Below are 20,080 nucleotides of genomic sequence, written 5' to 3' on the forward strand. Positions count from 1 at the left end.
AAGCAATCATTGCTATCTTCAACAGCTTCTCCAAGTGCGTAGATGCTCACTCCCCTTACTCCCCTGACCTTATGCCCCAGGGCTGTGCCATCTCCTCTGCTGCAGACACCCCTGGGATGGGTTGGCTGCTCACCATGTGATGGGCACAGAAGGCCAAAGCATCTTCCTAACACACCAGGAAACAGCAGCACAGGCTGCAGCTCCTTGCTGAGCCTCGCAGCTTTCCTAAACAGGCAAGGTTTATACGGAAAGGAACATCTACTGTCAGATCAGCTATTATTTCCACTCATGTTTATTATGCTGAGACCACTATAACCTCAACATGGAAAGAAACTGATGTGTGTTTGAACTGGAGACTAATACAGTATGAAGAAGAAATAAAAGACTGGAGGTTGGTCAGCAAAAGCTCTTCTCTCTTCCTGCCACCTCTGCCTCCACACCTCTGGCACGGCCAAAGTCACAGCAGCATGCAGAGCTGGCACAAGAGGAGAATATGGGTATCTGCAGGTCCTTCCTGTTGGGTCACCTGGGCCGTGCACCTGGACAGGCAGTTCCCTGCTCCCTGCTGAGCACAGCTCTGTGGGGTGGTGGCCAACAACCCTGGCTATCCCCAAGATTTCCATGGGCCCTGCCCCTGGGCAGCAGCACCAGTCCGTGTAAAGCTGAGGTCCTGCAGGATCGGGTCTGGAGAAAGGTCACTTGGTTCTCCCAGTGGAGCTTCTGGGGCTGGTCCTGCAGCGCTGGATGGTCTCCACCCAGCCAGTCCGTGTGTGTACTGGATGGAGGAAACTGACCTCCAGTCTCTGCTGCACAAGAAAAGGGGGCATGAGAGCTGAGAGCAGCGCATGTGCAGCACGTGAGGGGGAAGCAGGCCCTCAGCACACAGCAGAGAGAGCTGCGAGCTCAGACAGCAGCACTGGGCAGAAGGTTTTGTACAAGGGGAAAGAGAGACTAGGACAGAAGGATGAGGAACAGCACGCCCGGAGCAAGAAACCAGCCCCTCAAGCTCCTTTAGGCAACAGGCACCCCCAGGACCCCTTCTGCTTTGCTCCTCATTAAAGGTTTGTCATTACCGCCTTATTTTTAATACACACTGAGAGAAGGAGACCCACACGCACACACACACCCACGCGCGCACACACACACACAAAGGGGAACCATTGCCAAAATATACACTATAGACAGAAGAGTCCGTTCACACGATATATATGTACAGAGTCTCTGGGCACGGGCTGGGTGTGCGGCTGGGCCGGGACCTGTGCGGGGCACGAGGCCCTCAGGGCTTCACGCACTTCCCTTTCTTCTCCCGCCGCTGCAGTTTCCGAAGACGGCGAGTCCAGGCGTCCCTCCATTGGATGACCAGGCTGTTCTTGTCGGCCATCAGTCCCGGCCGGTCGGTGGAGTTCTCGCTGATCCCCATCACCAGGTACTTCTTGCTGATCTGGATTTTGGGGCATTTGCAGGACAGGTCCTTGAGGTGGATCCACAAGAAGTTGTCTCCACGCTTGACCCGCTCGTCGCGGCACTTGTAGACGGAGAGGATGTTGATGGTGAACTTGGCCCAGTTGGCCACCGTCTCCATTTCCAAAATGTTCACTTGGACCACTGAGGGAAAAGAGGGAGAGGAGGGTGATGGGGATGCTCTGCCAGCTCCTGATGGAACCGCCGTCCCTGGGGATGCAGGGCAGCCTTACCATAATCTTTCTTGCAGTATTTCTTCATGTTAATCTTGTAGTTGCCTTTGGCTGGCTTGCAGTAGGAGTCACAGTCTGCAGAGGAGGAACAGAGGGTTTAGCATGTGGCACAGCACTGTGCATGGGGCCCTGCCCCACTATGGGGGAAGGTGTCATGGTGGGGGCATGTCAGAGTGGGCTTCCCTGTCCCTGCATCCTCCAGAAGGCTCCAAGCCAGGCCTGGGATGCTGCTAACAGTGGGGTCCCTGAGCCCTGCTATGCCCCCCTATTATCTCAGCAGCTCTTGCAGACTGAGACTGGTCCCACTGCAGCCCCTGAAGTCCCCTTGGGCCTCTCAGGCTGGCCACATCCCCTCCTGTGATGACAGTGAAAATGCCATGAAGGATTATTCAGGACACAGCTGGCGGAAGGAGCCTGGGGACCCTCCTCTGGGAGGCAGGAGAGGGTGGAAGAACCCCAAAAGAGCATCTGACTCTAGAGCAAGAGACAGAGTCTGGATTGTGACTCCTACTTCTGTGGGGCCCCAAAGGATCTTAGGAACATGGGAAGCTGGCAGGTGAGGTCACTCCCTGCTGCTCAAGCATCTCCTGCTGGCACTGACCAAGCATGGCCAGGGAGGTCACCACGCTGAGCTTCCTGCACACACCCACACCGGCAGCATCCCTCTTTGTAGCATCCTTCCCTATAGCATCCCTGCTTCTCTGCAGCATCCATCCTTCCCTGCAGCATCCCTCCCTCCTCGCAATATCCCTCCCTGCCATTCCTCCCCATGCTGGGGCAGGAGCTCATGTCCTCAAGGAAGCTTTTCTCTGTGCATTTCTAAAGGCTTCAGATTTGCATCTCAAGCAGAGGGAGGGCAGGCCAGGAATGCCTCTCCTTCTCCCCAAAGGCTTTGATCCCAACAATTGCCTGAAGCAGCCCAGTTCTCCTCCTTTCTTTGCCCCTGCCACCTTCTTTTGAACATCTCAATTTGTCTCTTTCCAAATGGCATGTTCTTCTAAGCCCATCTTTCTTCCTTTCTCTCCCTCTCCCAGGTTCTCTGTCCAGTTGGCAGAGCCCTCACCAGTCCCAGGACAGAGGGCAGCCACTGAGCTGCCTTTGTCTGCGGGTTGCCACAGCGATTGCTGGCGATGGAGGGGGATGGTGGGGAAATAACAGCACTCTGTGCCAAGAGAGAGGAAGGAGAAAGAGGAAAGAAAGAAGCCCAGAAGCACAAACTCATCCTGCGCTCTGCTGCTCCCCTTTCTGCCCAGCTCCCTTTCAGTGAGGACTTTGTGCCGCCTGTTCCAAATTTGTCATCGACAGAAGTGGCTCAGCATGAACCTAATTCCTGGCAGAGTGGGGTGAGCTCTGCTTTTCGGCGCAGCCCCACTGCGCTGCCCCTGGGCTGGGCTGCCATAACCACCCCATTCCTATCCTTGCCCCCATGAGGTTCCTCAGTCCCCAGCGCCACCGAACCACACAGGGACACCATGCAGGGACAGGAGGGACCCTGGAGAGGCAGAAGGGACTGAGGAGCACTGCCAGAGACCAACCCCCCCGTGGGGCTGAGCCTTTCTGGACCAGAGTGGTTTTTAAGTACCACAAGCTGTAGAGTCATCTGCGGGGGCAGAAAACACGTTTTGTGGATTGGAGTGATTTTTCTCAGAGAAACCAGAATGCTTTCAGGGGAAAAGAGGGGAGGCATCATAAAAGGAAGGAGGAGCAGCGGGAGTGATTAATTGCACTCTTCTTGCAGCTTGACAGGGTGCCCGGCATCCATGTCCCCTCCTGGGAGCTGTGCACAGGGATGGAGCCGTTGGTGGCAGTGGGGACAGAGCCCAGGGGCACGGCACGCTGCGGCTGGCAGTGCGCAGCATCTTCAGAGAGGGCCACGCTTTAGGCTCCTATGAAGCGAAAACCCCGCTGGGGCCGCTTTCAGCTCCTTGCAAATCTGGCCAGATCCAAGCTGCAGTTTCACAAGGACACACAGGACCATATGGGCTCGCGGTCCCCTCCGCTGCTGGAGACGGGGGTTGGGAGCAAAGCCACGGCAGTAGCAGCCAGCGCCGCACAATGCAGGGCCAGGCGGAGAAAGCTGCACGGAGAGCCTCCCGCGTTCAGCCCTGCCACAGCCGGGCCATGGGGCGGCGATGCGCTGTGGGGCGCTGAGCTGTGGGGCAGCCCTGGTCAACCTGCCAGCCCAGGCCCTCTGCCGGCTCTGTGCTTGGGAACAAAGAAAAGGAAGAAAAGAAGAAAGAAAAACAATAACCGCCCTGGGCTCCCGCTCACGATTAACATCATAAAACTGCGATTCTGAAAAGCCAGAGATGGTATTTGGAATTAACAGTTTGGGATTCGTTTGGGGACTTTTAACCTCAGCTTTGCGCAGAGGAACGTTCCTCAAAAATAAAAACAATTCCCGCTCCATTTATGTAAGAAACTCAGGGGAAAAAAAAAAAAATAAATGAAGAAGATTCGTGTCTGGCCATGGGCCTCAGTGTGCTGCAGAACTGAGCGTGGGATGCCAGGCAGAGTCCCAGCCCCACATCCCCGCTGGGCTACGGGATGCCCAGTGCTGGGGGATGGGAGGAGCACAGGGGGGTGGTGAGTTTGCACATCTGGTTGACTTCTCTGTGCCTCGAAAAAAAAAAGAAGGAATATTTTGTTTTAAGAGAGATGTAACTTAATTAGGTGTTACGGCTGCAAATCTTTTACTGCTGACTTTGAATTCCTTTAAAGCCCTCTTTTGCACTCTGCTAGTTTTGTTAATTCCACTAACGGGGAACAAGTTTTGTTTTTTTTTTTTAAACTATTATTATTTTTTTGCAAAGTGGAAAATATTTGGGACTAATAATAATAAAAATTACAAGAAATGGAGGCAGGACGCTTTGCTGTAAAGCTGGCCGGCGTTTGGGCAGGGATCAAAGCCGGACCCCAGCGGCTGCGAGGGGCTGGGGAGCAAAACGTGGGAATGGGATGGCGATGTCAGCGCACAGCCCGGATGCAGACGGGGCTGTGATGTGGTGGTGGGGAAGCACCTGAGCAGCCGCAGCCCTGAACAATGTCCCCCTGTTCCTCCAGGCACACCTGCTGTGGAACGGAGGGGAGGGGGGCTCTGGGGCTCCAGGGAGGTAGAAGAGGTGCAGGCAGCAGGAGGGGGGTAGGGGCAAGTGCACAGCCCTGGGCGGCCCCTGGCCGTGCCCAGTAATCCCAAGAGGGTCTTGTGGGACCCCGGTCCCTGGCGCAGGCTGTGGGCAGAGGTGGGCTGTGTTGCACTGAATGTACTGGAACTAGAAGCCAGAAACCTTCCAACAAGAAAGGCACAGGTACAGAGACAGGCTGCTGAACACAGACCTGCTCCGTCAAAGCAAAGTGAATGCCGGGGTCTGCACTGAGTGCCATTTATTTTCATGCACCTGAAAATATCAGACAGGATATCAAGAATGCTCCTATTTATAAAGCACTGGAGGGAGTCACTCTGATTAACTCTGCCCCACGCATCCCTCTCTGTTTATAACAAAATCACTCAAATCCACTCCATTTTCCTCTCACCAAAGCCCCTTCTCTGGCATTCTCAGCTCCTGCTTGGATGCCTCATGGCCAGAAAGCAAAGCAAGCTGGAGAGCAGCCTTCACCTCCACTCCCATCACCCTACATGCCCAAACCAGAGCAAGGAAAGACAAGCACTTGCTCCCAGCCCCTGGCCTGCTGCAGAATCCAAAGGCCCTTAATGCACTCCCTGTTCCCCATGAGAACCACTGCCAGCCCTGGTGCTCCCTGTGTCAGCAGCTCTGCAGGTTTGTTGGCCCCTTTGCAGAAACACAAAAGATTTCCACTCTTGTTAATTCTTTCACTAAAGGCAACCTCGTGGCTGGCGATGTGGGGTTGGAGAGGTTTGGCACTCCTGATAGGTGTGCTGTGGGGCAGAAAGTGGAGGCAGTGTCTCTCAGCAGGGCTGGGGCTGGATGTGCAGAGCACTTACCTGCAGGTGCCTCCGTGCTGGTGATGAGAGAGGTTGGATTGATGGCAGGGATCTCTGGAAGAGAAAGGGGGAAATGTCTTAAGGAAAGAGGTCGCCAGCTCTGGGCAGCCCCCATTCCCAGCCCACCATACGCAGCCCTTCCTTTCCAGACAGAGGGGTCTCCCAGCCCTGGCTGCTTTACCAAGAACTTCGGGGTCTGACTGAAGCTGGGGGTGGCACACAGACAAGAGCCCTCTGCAGATTGGGTGCAGAGAGGATTTAGTGCGTCACCCCTAGGAAGCTCGCTAAGAAAGACTGGGTGAGCCTGCCCTGAATAACACAGGCCCTTAAGTACTCCTGGGGACACTTCATCTGGTGCAGGACTCACTGATGCAGGGGGCCACAGGCGAGCGGCTCTGCTGGAAGCCCTTGGCACAGCGGTTGCAGGTGAGGCCGGTCACGCCGTCCTTACATGGGCACTGCCCCGTTGTTTGGTTGCAGGTCTTGCCAGCAGCTCCGACCGGGTGGCAGTCACAGGCTGGACAGGAAAGGGAGAAAAGTCTTTGGTTATGTGGGAGGAAATGCATGGCACAAACCCACGGCTTGTCTGTGGCACTTACGGCCAGCCACCCGCTGCCAGTTCCAGGGGACAGTGGGGAGAGCCCATGGGGGAGGTCTCCTGAGCCTCCTCTCCATAGAGGTGAGCCAACATGGAGTTGGCACACCAACTGAGCCTTCTTTTGATCTGGGATGGCCTGAAGTGTGTCTTCTAGTAGTGATAGGTCAAGGGGGAATGGTCTTCAACTAAAAGAGGAGAGTTAGGTCAGACGCTGGGGAGGAAAGTGAGGCTGTAGCACTGCTGCCCAGAGCAGTAGATGCCCACCCCTAGAGGTGCAGAAGAGCTGGTGAGGGCAGCCAGCCCATGGCAGGGATAGGGCTGGGGGCTGTGTGGGCCCTTCTAACCCAACCATCTGGGATTCTATGATTCTCAATGCTGCCCTGGCTCATAAACCCTAACATCCACCCAATCTCCTGCAAGCCCTTACTGGAGAATGCTGTTCTAATGGCCTTCCATCACAGTCTCCCCAGGAGACAAGCCAAACCTGACCTGAGTGAAAATTTGATTTCCAACCATGGGATGGATCTGAAGCAGATCATCCTCACACTGGATATACCCATACTGGATGATGGAGCTAATGATCTGGATGATGGAAGCAGAGATGTGGGAGGAAGAAGACAATGCTTTGTCAGGAGAGGACCCTCCCTCTGCTGGCCCAAGGCTGGGCCTGGCTACAAGCTGGAGGAGGTTATCTTGGCTTCCATCGGTGTAAGAGTTGAACGTGATTCCAAAGCAAAACAAAAACATCTCCCCCCACCCATCCCCACAGCCCCCCGATGTTATCACTTCCCTAATTTTCACCAGATGGGACTGCTTGCAGCACCACGGCACGGCTCCCCAGGCTTCTCCTGCACGGCGAGAAACAAGAGCAAGCAGCCTCTAATGGGGACCAGATGCTGCACTCCTTATCAGATCCTGGCTGGGGCTGGAAACGGACGTGTTTCTGACAAGGATATTTTGGGGGCTCAGCTGTGATAACAAATGGCAGAGAGCGAGGGAGCCTTGGCATGACGCGGGGAGCAAGGGGCCTTTCTCCAGCCATAGCTTTGGTTGGGGCCATGAGCACCACCTGCAGCCATTTCTTTGGAGCTGGGGGTAAAGGCGTGCCACAGTGTCCCTTCTGTGCGGGGCCGGTGGGCACAGGTACCCTTGAGGAGCTGGCAGGTATGGCTGCTCCTCGAGAGTGGCCAAGGCTTTGTCTGCGCCACCAGGAAGGTTTGAATTGCTGCGTGAGGCTGCACACAGAGCCCCAGCAGGGCTGTGGTGCCAGGTGGGCTCGGCCGCGGGCACCGCACGCAGGCTGTGAGCACAGCGAGGGACAGTCTGTGCCCTGGGAAATTTATGGCAGGAGGCACACGTCCAGCCAAGATTTATGCAAGCGCTCAGCTTCACACATTGTGCATGATCTCCCTGGTCTCAGCGGTGTATTCCCGGTGTAAAGTTTAAGTAGGTCCATAAATCTCAGCTTGGTCAGGATCCAGTTCTTCCAGCCGGATCCTCCTTGCGCTGTGAAGAAAGCTTCCGAAGACTCGACACCTTACCTGGAGCAGCAGGTGAGCTGGCTTTGCTCATGCCATGTCCTGCAGAGACAGCTCTGTCCCAGCAGGTTGCTGTGTCTCACTGTGCCCCCTCTCTCCCAGGGCTGACCCCCGTGTGTCCGCACCTCTGTGCCCATTGCTTGCAATGCCTGAGCTCCCGCTGGGTGCTGGGAAGGAGTACCCACATCAGGGCATAACCCATGGAGCTGTGCTTGCCAGGAAGAATGTCTTGCACCTAGTATTGAGAGTAGCTGTGCTTTTTGAGGCTTAGCTGCTGCTGCTTCCTCAGTTTCCATTGGAGAAAGCTCACGTTTTACGGTTTTGTTTGAATTACGGGGACTAATGCACAGCCATTCTTTATTTGACTTTCCAGTTACCACCGTTGGATTAATCCTGCACACTGTCCTGTGTGTTGCACTCTCCTCCACGCCTCAGTGCCCTGTGGTGATGCTGGTTGCTGGCTGCTGGTGGCCATTGCTGGGCTCACCTCTACTCCATCAGGTGCTGTGGGAGATGCAGGCTGGTGCAATCCACGGGGAGCATCTTTGTACCCATCTCTGAATCCCAGCAGAGATGAGCTACACTTGGAATGTTATTTGATAGAACAGTTTGGGTTTCTTTAAATAACTCACACTGTGATAATGCTGGCCTCTGGGCTAGCATTTCAAGTCTTGAATATGAGCTGACCTTTCTTTCAATATTTTCCTTTGTTAGGCTGCTCCACTGCTGCCCTGGACCAGCTCTGGAGGAAGATCTTTGCTCAATGCCTGCAGCTCTCCTTGCTCTGCAGTATGCTCTCCAGATCTGCTCTCATGGGCCTCGCCTTTTATTCTCCTCCTTTTTCATAGCAGAAACGTAGCTATTCAAAGCAGCAGGTGCATGGCACAGCTTTGGAAAAAACGAGCCCAAACCATCTGATTGCATCTCCATCACCTGGGGCAGGCACATTCTGGAGGGCATGGATGCACACTGATCTGCTCCTGCATATACACGAGGAAAGGGGAAATGCTCTCTGCTCTGCGAGGGAGGGACGGTCAAAGGAACAGAAGCGTGAAGGATTTTATTATTGACTCGGATGCCTGGGACAGAGCCAGGAGCTGGCTCCGCAGATCCAGGCACTGCTCTGCTGCAAGATCCTCTTCAACATATGCCCCGTAGCAGGGGACAGGCTTTGTGCACATGTTCATCTGGCTGGGCTGAGCCTTTGCAGCATTTCAAAACCGCTCGCAAGCGCTGCCAGCCTTCAGGAAGTGGCACAGTGGCCCTGCGTGGCACAGGGACCTGCAGGAGAGCTCTTCTTGCTGGGGGAGCCTGCTGCAGCACCCTGCTCCTATGCTGCACTGGGGTCAGTGGCTTCACTCACAGGGCTGAGTGCTGCAGTCCCAGAGCAGTGTTGATATCTAAGCCTCTGCCAGAGTTGGAAACACACTGAACCTCTCCTGCAGCTTAGTGCCTCCGTCCAGACACTGGATGGGCCCTCAGCACCCTCATGCACACCTGCACAACTTGTCCCCATGGGTGGAGGATGCTCCCGCAGCCCCAGGCACCATGGGATGAGTGGGACATTGCCCCAGAGCTCCTGGCACAGGGCAGCACAATGGGAAGTGCTCACACTAACCCGCACTCAGCTCATGCTCACACCTCGAGGCTGGGCTGTGCTGAGCCTTCCCATCTGCAGCATCTAGCAAAATCCTGTTTCTTGGGTTCTTTATTTTTCATTCTGTTAGCGCTCTTCCCTGGATGGACCAGCACTGGGTGATGGCAGGGTGAGAGGGAATGCAAGGTGGGGGGACCGTGCACGTGTGCCAGATGTGGGGATAGCAGCCGGACTGGGGTCTTCGCTGCAGCTCCATTTTAGGCAGCCCCCTGCCTGCCCTCCAGAGGAAATGACTCAGGGCTTTCCCTGAAACCGCAGGCTGATGAGGCTGCCGCCTGCCCGGCTGCTCCTGCACATGGAGGGCTCTTGCCTGGGGCTGGGGGCACCTCTGGGGATGAGAGGGGGATCAAGCACAGCCCCGGTGCAGGGAAATCCTCATGGAAAAGGTGGAAAAGGCCACAGTGCTGCACTGCTCTGGCCTGGCTGTGTTGCAGCAGGAGCTGGGGCTGCTGCTGTCCTGCTCTGTCCCATCTCATCTCATCTCACAGCTGCTCAGTCATGCCCTCAGTCCGTGCCACGACTCCTGGCTGTCTCCAGTCTCAGGAGGCTGGAGAGGCTGTGGGGAGATGCTACAAGCTGCAGGGAAGGGAGCAGCCTCCCTTTCCTCTTCTTCAGCCTCCTTCTGTGCAAAGACATGGAATCTCCGGAACAGTGGGCAAATTAGGGGCCATCCCCAGCAGGGATCCTGGGAGCCTGCCTGGCACTCCTCAGGATCAATGATGCGGTGTACAGACCCTCAGGATGTGCTCCTCATCCTGCATCCTCCTCTTCCTCTCCCACTGTCACCCCAAGGACACATGAGCACCGCCAATGGGAAACACTCATGTCCTGGGGCTCAGCTGTGGGGCTGCTGCGCCCAAAGGGAAAGCCCGTTTCCCTTTGCTTTGTTCTGCCAAAGCCCCAGATAAAACAAGGGTAGAGAGAAGCCAAGGTGATTCATACAGGATGGACAACAAAAGGTTTGTAGTTGTGACAACACTGGATGCATTCTGGACCCAAATGAGCCCATCCTACCCATGAAGCTTACACACCATGGAGCCTTGCAAGCCAAATACTTCAGTTCTACGACCACAAAGTTGCTGCACAACACCGGCATCAGCAGCTGCTGTAGATCCCACATAAACACACAGAAACCTGGCCAAGTGCTCGTCTGCTTTGAGGGCACCAATGGGCTGGGGGGTGGGCAGCATTCCACCGCCACCCCAACACACCTCCAGCACACATGGAAGCAGCTTTCCCTGCTATCTGTGCAGTACCACTGCCAGAGGGGAAGCCGCACTCCCTTCCGGGAGATACTTGCAATCTCAGCTGGAAAAATGGGATCAGGGGTGAGTTCCTGGCCTTGGAGAAACCATGGCAAAGCTCCCGTCCCCACCAGTGGGGTCAGCACAGCAGCAGAGGTCCAGGGGGATGGTCAAGGTGGCTTTTTGTTATCTGACCACTGGTGGGACCATTGTTTGGAGGCGCTGCAAAGGATGGAGGCTGCATGGAGAGGGCTGGTCGGGAGAGATAAGGCAGGGCAGCCCCGGGAGAGGAAAGCCTCAGCTTGGCACAGGCCAGGACCAGTGGGGCCAGGCTGTGCTCCCTGCTTGGAGCCAGAACGGTTCCCAGACGCCTCAGGGCAATGCACCCTGCCCATGGGCAGCACTGCTCAGCACCCCACAGGCAGAGCTGCCCATGGGCAGCACCCATGGCAGCACAGCAGGGAGAAGGGAAACCCTGCCAGCGTTGCCCCAGCCCTTCCAGTGTGAGGAAGCACCACAATCCTTTTGTGATGCAGTGTGAAGACTTCCAAGTGTATCTACTGCCAAGACTATGCTGGTGTCAGAGCCTAATCCCCAGCAAGCTGCCACAGGCATTCTGCAGCACCTGCACAGCTCCACACCTCCCCAAATCCCAACACTAACGGCTGTGCCTGCAGTTGTGCCAGGGCCAAGGGCCGTTCCTCGTGGGGCAGAGGGGTCTCCCCCAGCCACCTGCTCCCACAGGTCTCCCTCCCCATCCCTTGGGTCTGGGCGCCCACAGACACGCTGGGCTCAAGGCCATTGCCCACCATTCCCTCGGGGCAGCAGATCGCTCCCAGCTCACCTTTGCAGGCCTTGCGGTCCGTGATGGACTTGCTGAGGTCCCGGTAGAAGCCCTCCTTGCAGTAGTGGCAGTGCCTCCCAGCCGTGTTGTGTCGGCAGTTGAGGCACACGCCGCCACTCTTCCTGCCCGACAGCTTGTACAGCTCCATGTTGAAGCGGCAGCGCCGAGCGTGCAGGTTGCAGTTGCAGGCTGGAAAGGAATAGAGTGTCAGCAGGGGCAGCTCAACATCACCGTGAGCACCAATTGCTGGGGTCAGACACAGCACTCCCTGTGCTCCACGGTCCCCAGCACGGTGGTCATGCCCTCTCCATCCACACAAACGTGCAGGCACGGCTTTTACTGCATGGAGTCCTAAAAGCTGAGGCTGGTGGTCTGCTGGGATTCTGCTGCACCAGCACTGCTTGAGCAGGGAAACAGGAGGGGTAAACTCACGCCAGGTGCACAGCATGGACCCCACAGAAGGGCTCCGGATGCAGGGTCAGGAAGGAGGAGAACATGGCTGGAAGTGGTGGTGCAGCCAGCCCCGGTGTGTCATCCAGATGTGTAGCATCTGCCTCTTAAAGGGGCCAGGGCTGGAAGTTGGGCACGTGTGGGCATGGAGCATGAGGCTGCTCAGCCAAAGGCAGAGCACTGGGGTGCAGTTGGGCAGAGAGTCCATTAGTGCTGGCCAGGCAGTGCCAGCCAGGCACCTGCAACCTGCTGCCCCACAGCCTCAGCGCCAGCAGCACAGCCCCCAAACTGCTGTTAGTTAAGGCTCTGCTCTGCACACACACACACAGAAGCCCACAGTGACACGCATGCACAGACATGCAGAAGTATGTGTGCACTCTCACACGCGCTTACATGTGTGCGTGTGCAGTCACAAGCATGTGCATAAGCATGCATGTTCATATCTGCACACCGGTGCGCGTGCTCACACATATGCACACGTACACACAGAGCTGCATGCACGTGCCCCCACACACGTGCACACTGAAGCAAACACACACACTATTCCTTTTCTTAGCCACAGGAACTGAGAAGACCCCCCCGCCCGATTCCACGTGTGTGAGATAAAAAGGAAAAGCAGTGCCAGTTCCTGTTTAACACTCTCGCAAAAAGATAATGGGAACAAGATTTCCTTTGGCAAAACACAGCGCCCGCCCCCAGCCCCCTCCCTGCGCTGGTAAATTGAGGCTGGGTGAGAGTTTTTCCAGGCGTACTGTGAAATTCATTAACATGTCAGCCCAGATTTAACTGCTGGGCCTGCTTGTCGTTTGTGTGAAGTTTCCCCCGCTCACCCCCCCGGGTCGCCCAGGAGCACATTGGGAGCCTCAGCCTGAGCAGATCAAACGGTCCTGGCATCATGTGGGGAGAGCAGCAGCACACCCTGAACCCAGCCTGCACAACCCCTGAGCCCAGCCTGCTTCCAACTCCCATGCACCCCATCTCGGCTCCCTCACATTATGAGACTGGTGTAAGAATCCCAGGGCAGGCACAGCACCAACACTCCATTGGGCAGTGGGTGCATCCTGGGGTCTGTTCCTTCTGAGCTCACTTTTTACTGGTGGTGGCGGGATGAACTGTCATGCTTGGCTGGACAGTGGGACACAGTGCCTGAAGGAAGAGCAGCACATTTTGCTGGGTGGTGGGGATGCAGCTGCTTCGCAGGGATGGTGTTGGAAGAGTAGGGACGGTGCTGGCATGGTGGGAATGGTGCTGGGATGTTGGGGGTGGTGCTGGTGTGATGGGGATGTTGCCCCAATTGTTACCCGCTCAGGAGTTAGGAGATTCAGAAAGCAAGCATCTGATTCTGCACAGAATTAAACAAAGACCTTCCTGTGGGTCCCAACTCAGTGTGCTTGTTGACTTGGTGCACCAGGCATGGACCAGCTCCCAGATCCCAGTTGGGATAACAGTAATGCAGTGGGCACAGTGGGGATGTGGTGCAGCAGGGATGCAGCTGCTCTGCCAGGCTCTGCACAGGGCCAGCACCAGAGCACAGGATGCTGCTCTGTCCCCAGGCTGGGAATAAGCTGGCTTGTGTTGCTGAGCAGAGGCACCTGCAGGGAAATAATTCTGGGGGCAAAGGGACCCTTTTTTTTGCCTTGCTCACCCAGCAGGAGAAATCCTGGGCCCCTGCAAGCTCCTGCATCCTCTGGGAAACAGAAGGGACACGGGGCAGTGGAGGAGGAAGGTCAGGTAAATGATTCACCACGGCCATCACAGGTCTCTCTCTGCCCCAGTTTAATTGGTGATGGAATAACTGGCCCGGCCTTTCTGTGGCATTGAAGCAGGGCCAGGGGCTGGCTCACTGCCCTGCTGCTGTGTGGCACGTCCCCACCAGCCCCAGGGCCACCCTGCACTGCCACAGCACTGTCCCAGCACAGAGCGATACTGGCCATCGCGGGGACCTCGGTGTGAGCATGTGGCCAGGCTTGGCCATGCTGGGGTGGAGACAGGGTCACAGTGTGGCACATGAGCGGCTCTGCACTCCTGGGCATGCAGTGCTAATCGGAGCGGACGGTCCCCCTCACACTGTGCTAAATGCTTGTGCTGTTCTCAGAGCCGACTTGGTTGCAAGCTCTGTCTGTCTCCTGTTAATCACTAATTAAAGGCTTGAATGCTCCCTGCTGTTTGGGGTATTAATAAGAATTTAATTGCACAGTTTGGGGCTAATTACGTGGTGGTTTGCTTCTGCCCTTGTACAGTATGCCCAATTAAACAATCATATGATCAATTAAACAATCACAAGATCTAATAATTTGCAATAATAGACTAATTAAACGTCAACACCTTGAAATGGGGCCGCCTTCTGTCCCCCTTTTGAAGGCTTTGAACCCCCCGCCTGGACTCTGGCTACCCCCATACCTCCTCCCCTCCAGCTCCCCGCGGGTCAGCAGCGAGGTGACGGTGGGAGGGGTGCAGGGCTGGGGACCCCCTATGGGGACACGGGACGGGCAGCATCGTGCGTGGGGAGCACACGTGCAGCAGATGCCGGTGCCAGCAGGACGTGAGGGGGTTCGCCGCCCCCACGAGCTCCCTGGGAGTGATTAGTTAACGGAGCTGGCTCAGCGAAACCCTAGACCGGCTGCCGCTGCCAACCCGCAGCGGATCCGAGCTACGCCCCTGCTTTGGCTGGAGGGGAGCCCAGCCGGGAGGCGAGGCGGGACGGCTGCACCTCAGCCCCGGACAGGAGCGGGGCAGGAGAGCCCCTGTGCCCAGCGCCGACATGTGGGCCGTTCCCCGCCTCTGCGGGACGGCGGTGGGGACAGGGACCCAGGCACAGCCGGGATGGCGCTGCCGCACAGCAGCCCAGCTCGCCGCCTGGCCGCCAGGGTGGCGTGAGGCTGAGCCACCGCAGCCCACCCCGGGAGCAGGGCTCGGGACTCGCAGCTGAGCTCTCATGCCCTCTGTTGCAGGCAGACCCCCGGCCCCGGCTCTCCCAGTGCCCCACAGCCGCTGGGGAGGGAGGATGCTGGCGGGGGGAGGGCGTCTGCTGCCCTGCTCACCGCCTCCCAGAGCCACCTCCTGCCTGGCACCAGCGTAAAGGAGGCCAGGTCAGCTCACCGGGCTTAAGAAGGGGATTTCTGAAGGAATTCTGCATCGGGAGCACTGAGATAAGAACAAGAAAACGCACACGAGAAGGGGACAGAGGGGACGAACGAAAGAGAGGGGGGCCTGCAAAACCCATCAGCACTCCTCCGTGCACACGCATCCCAGATTGATGCCCTCAGTTCCTGGCTGCTCCTCTGCCCGGTGCGGGGGAAGAGCAGTTCCACCGGAGCACGCAGAGCCCGGATCAAAGCGAGCCCCGAGCGCTATCCGTGGGCTCCGCAGGTTCTGCTCTGGGAGCAGTGTCTCCCCTTTGTGCCGCGGGCAGAAAGGCACTCCAGCCGCGGCGGCGACAATGGGAACAAGAGCTCCAGCATTACCAGCGAGTGGATCAATTACTTCCAGTGGCTGCTTTGCACTAATCCGCTCCCCCCTGCCTTGGGGACAGCCTCCCGACTGGGGCACCGGGCTCTGGGCGGCAGCTCCGCGGGAACAGCAGCAGGGACGGAGGGCAGGGCAGGGCAGGACTCCAGAACAGCACTAATGCGTCCCTCAGGGGGCTGGGGAGACTCGTGACCCTGCCCACACCTCTGTGCTGCGGGGATTTCCCCTCCTTGAGCCCATCCCGGAGGTTGGGAGGGCCCGGCTGTGCCCGGGGGACACCGGCACTGCTCTGCAGGCAGCCCGGTGGGCACGGGGCCATGCACCCTACAGCATGGAGCTGGCCTTGCCCTCGTGCCAAGCTGGCAATGTGGCAAAGCCACTGTTGTCCCCAAAACTTGACCTGTGAACAACACTCAGCTATGCAGAGTGGCAGCGTCTCTGCTCTCTACAGACACCACAGAAACTCCTCGATGCACACATCTCTGCCTTTCTGCTGAAAGACACGCATCTCTGCTGTTCTCACCTCTGCTCTCCTTAGCACCACAGAGAAGCAGAAATTCTTGCGACAAGAGAAGAGCAGAACCCATGGGAAGCCCTAAAAACAGCACCCATCTGCCCAGACCTCCATCCTCCTCCACACGCCATGGGCCAGCTCAGCTGCTGCACAAACTCCCAGGAAAATGGGGACGGATGCACCAGCTTTGTTTTTTGACCCAGATGCACACTTGGCCGTGCTTGTACTCCACTTCCTGAGGGGCAGGACTTCCCCTCATCCCCTATCCAGAGCTGCTCACACAGCAGGGTGAGCCCACAGCCGTATGGGCAGCAGCAGGGAGCACAGGGCAGAAACTGCACCAGCCCCCTCGACTCCATCCCCAGCTGCACACATGGGGATGCAGAACACTCAGGGGCACTCGGACCGCCTTCCTCCTCCTCCTCCTCCACCACGGGGCAGCACAGGGCTGGGGCGTGGGACGGAGTCGGAAACCCCACAGCCTGGGCTGAGCAAAGGGAACTTCCCGGGCGGCCTCTCCTTTTAATTGGTGCTAATTGCTGCGTCTGTTCGTGCTGGCTGGGGAGATGTCATTGTTGAAAGGCACAGAGGGGAAGGCTCGGGGAGCTAATCCAGCTTTCAGCCGCTAAGCCCTTCGGAGGCGTGTGATGGAGGAGCTCTTTCAGGTCCCTTCAGAGAAGGCACAAAGCCCGAGAGGGAAAAGGGAGAAAGAAGGGGATCGAATCAACAGGAAAAACCACTTTCACACGCAGCTTGGCTAAGGGCCTTTGTGTGCAGGGTTTGTCAGGGTGTCTTGAAGGGACCGCTCCGTGCCCCCGCCTCCTCCCCACTCTTCTTTTCTCTCCCTCGTTTATCTTTTCAGCCTCATCTGCCAAAAGGGACCCGGCTGGGGGGAGGCCCTTCGGTCTCCTCTTGGGTCACCCGTCCCGCAGGGCAGAGCGAAGGGCACAGCGCAGCACGGGGCGGAGAGGCTGCTGGGTCGAGGTTCTCCTTTTGGTCCACCTCCAAATTTTGCTCCAAAATGTGATGTTTTGGGGGGAAACATCATGGCTAACCCACTCCCACGGGGTGCGAGGTGCTTTGCAGAACGGCTCAGGCTGTCCCTTTGGACCAGTGAACTTTTTTAGCTTTTTTAGCTTTTTTAGCCTTTTTTTTTTTTTTTTTTTTTTTTTTTTTTTTTCCCGAGAAGAAATCCTGCCTAACAAACATATATTGAAGCCGGCAGCTGGGATCTCAACAAGTCATCGATCACGAACACTAACAGGTCCCCTGACCTCTGGCACATCCAGCGAGCCATTCGGGGCCTGATTGATGGTGTGGTTCCCTTGTCCCCATCCTGCTGCCCCCTGGGACAGGGTGGGGGTCCAGGAAGGGCAGGAGCCGGTTCCTCCCTCTCCCAGGGCTTTGTGGGGCTCTGGCATCCCCCATGCTGCATGGACAAAAGGCAAAAGCCGCACAGAAACCCCAAAGAAATGGACATGAGAGCAGGGCAGGCGAGCAACGCAAGATCGATATTTGTGAAAACTTTCCTTCAGGTTACAACATCTTTAATCTGCATAAAAGCTGTATAAGGAGAGATGAACCAAACACACAATACACAGCACCATGCCAGACTGACTGAATGATGACATGCTGAAATGGCAAAGCTCGGAGATTCCCTTAAACCCTGCTAGGTTTTCACTGCCCGTACCAAACCCGGTGCTCATCTCTGCGTTATCCCAAGGACAAGCACTCCCCTCATGTGCTGATGTCCCAGAACACACCCTCATGCCTTTAGGGGGGCTGAGTGCTCACGGCCAAGCTAACATATCCTGTGGGTCGCAGGCAGCAGAGGCTCACGCCTGTCCCCATTGCACCCAGGGCTCGGCCCCATGTCCCCTCCCCCCACCCACGCCCCCCGGGCAGCACAGTGGGCACTTACCCAGGCACTCGTTGGCCTCGCGGGCGCTGGCCCGCTGCCACGGCCGGTCGTAGTGGAAGGGCTTGCAGCGGTCGCACTCGGGCCCCTCGGTGTTGTGCTTGCAGTCGCACACCAGCTTCTGCTCCTTGTCCTTGACGCAGCGCGAGGCGTGCCCGTTGCACTTGCAGCGCCCGCCGACCTGCAGCTCGCCCACCGAGTAGTAATAGGGGGTGGCCCCGGCCCCCCCGTCCTCCTCGCCAGCCTCGCGGCCCCCCAACTCGCGGAAGAGGTGGGGACGGCTGAACACCACCCGGATGTCGGTGGCCGTCACCCAGTCCTGCAGCACAGGGCTGCTGTCAAAGTCCTGGGCCGAGGGCCGCCCGTCGAGCGTGCTGAAGGCGATGAGGCCGCCGGTGAGCGGGTAGAGGTCGGTGAGGCCGTCGGTGCACAGGGCCTCCTGCTCGTTCTGCTTGGTGACGGTGGCCTTGCTGGGCTTGCCGTAGATCTTGCGGCACTGCGAGGAGTAGTACTGGTAGGGCACCCACGTCTTGCCATAGTCCATGGACTTGAAGATGGCGGTGGACTCCGGCCGGGGCGAGCAGAACTGGAGGCTGACGTAGACCACCTCGAACTTCTTGCCGAGGGAGAGGGTGAGGGTGACGTTATGGGGGAGGTGGTGCAGGGTCTCGGAGCGCCAGCACGTCATGTTGGCGGCCGTGTTGAGGTCGGTCAGGTAGGCGGGTGGGTGGGCTCGGCGGGGGTCCGAGGCATCGCAGTGCCGAGTCGGGGGCTTCCCACAGGTGCTGGAAGCCTGCACCTCCTTCCCGAAGGCAGCGTTGACAAACTCGGGGATGCAGCGACGGGGAGCCCCACTCTCATCATAGCAGGGATCGGGGGGTGTCTGCTGAGCCACGAAGGGGTTTGCAGTCTGTGCCAGGCGCAGCACGCTGGTGGTGAGCAGCAGGCGCAGGAGCTGTGGGGCCTCCATCCTCCCTGGGATGAGAGCACAGAGTGAGGGATGGCAGGGCATGGCGCACCCATAGCTTAGCACAGCCCCTGCAGGGGGCACAGGGTGCAGGGATGAGCTCAACACCTGGGCACTGGGCTGCAAATGTCCTCCCACACCATGCCCTGCTACGGCATCATCTCAGGATGCCCTACTGACAGCACTGGAAGGAGGAAGTCAGAAGCAGCCCCTTCCTGCACAAACGCCCTGCAGGTTTCAGGCAGGATGGGGACATTTACACCCATGGATATCATAGGGCTTTCATGCACTGAGGTGATGCCCCTGAGCTAAAACTCCCTACAGCGAGAGCATGGGGATGGGACTCAGCCCCCCAGCGCTGTCACAGCTTGCTGGGGTCAGCACGCCATTCCCCTCTGCCTCCCTGTGAGGTGGACCATCACACATCTCCCTTGTTGCTGACCCTGAGGTGGTTACAAGCCAGTGGCCAACCTCCCTGAAAACCCCACTGCCACACAGCCACAGCATTCCCACTGCCAGGAGCTCCTTCTGGCCTTGCTCCCCCAGTGGAGTAGGAAGCCCACCACCCCTGTGCCCCCAGCACAGCGCTGCAGGATGGCTGGGGCTGTGCTGCACTCCCAGGAATAAAGTGTTGATCTTCAGCCCCTGTGCTGCTCCCAGCAGCACGCTCCTGCTGCTGGGGACAGCCCTGTTTCTATTGCTCTGTGTTATTTTCCTTTTGCTTGTGGAAGGGAGCTCACCCTGGCCAGGCTGCCAAACCACTAATGGGGGAAGCTCCTCCCTGCCCGGCCAGGCCCAGCTCTGCAGCCCCTGAGCCAGCAGCAGGCAGCGGGGAGGGCAACAGCAGCTGCTGCCCAGGGAGTTCCCCACTGCGGATGGGCCCTTCCCTCTGCTCCACCACCACGAATGGAAGAGGAGTGTCTGCAGCCAACTTGGTGGCTTGCACTGCCCAGCAGCACATCCTCTGCTACTTGCAGAGCCTCTTGGGGACAGCCCTGTGCGTGGACAAGTGGCTAGGCACTCAGCAAGCAGCACCAGGAATCTCTTGTGCCACAAGCACAGCAAGTGGGTGGCACTGCTAGAGCAGGGATGGGCATGGGGACAACCCTAGAGAGGAGAGCATTGCCCAAGGCCATGCCCAGCAGCAGGGCCTGTGGGCAGCAGGCGTGGAGCTGTCACTGCAGAGCAGGAAACACTGTGCCACTCTGCTAGCACTGCTGCATT

The 20,080-nt window shown here is 57.6% G+C and overlaps 1 protein-coding gene across 1 annotated transcript; it reads right to left on the reverse strand.

Moving 5' to 3' along the window:
• Window positions 1-1,276: 1,276 nt before the first annotated feature.
• Window positions 1,277-18,859, reverse strand: NTN3 (netrin 3; the record flags this gene model as incomplete). Its single annotated transcript, XM_079543054.1, has 6 exons — window positions 1,277-1,605; window positions 1,695-1,769; window positions 5,659-5,712; window positions 6,026-6,175; window positions 11,540-11,728; window positions 17,893-18,859. 6 exons carry the CDS (start codon window positions 18,857-18,859, stop codon window positions 1,277-1,279), a joined length of 1,764 nt encoding a protein of 587 aa, XP_079399180.1.
• Between the last annotated feature and the right edge of the window lie 1,221 nt (window positions 18,860-20,080).

The sequence above is a fragment of the Tetrao urogallus genome (genome assembly GCF_951394365.1).
Source record: "Tetrao urogallus genome assembly, chromosome: 15".
NCBI lineage: Eukaryota > Metazoa > Chordata > Aves > Galliformes > Phasianidae > Tetrao > Tetrao urogallus.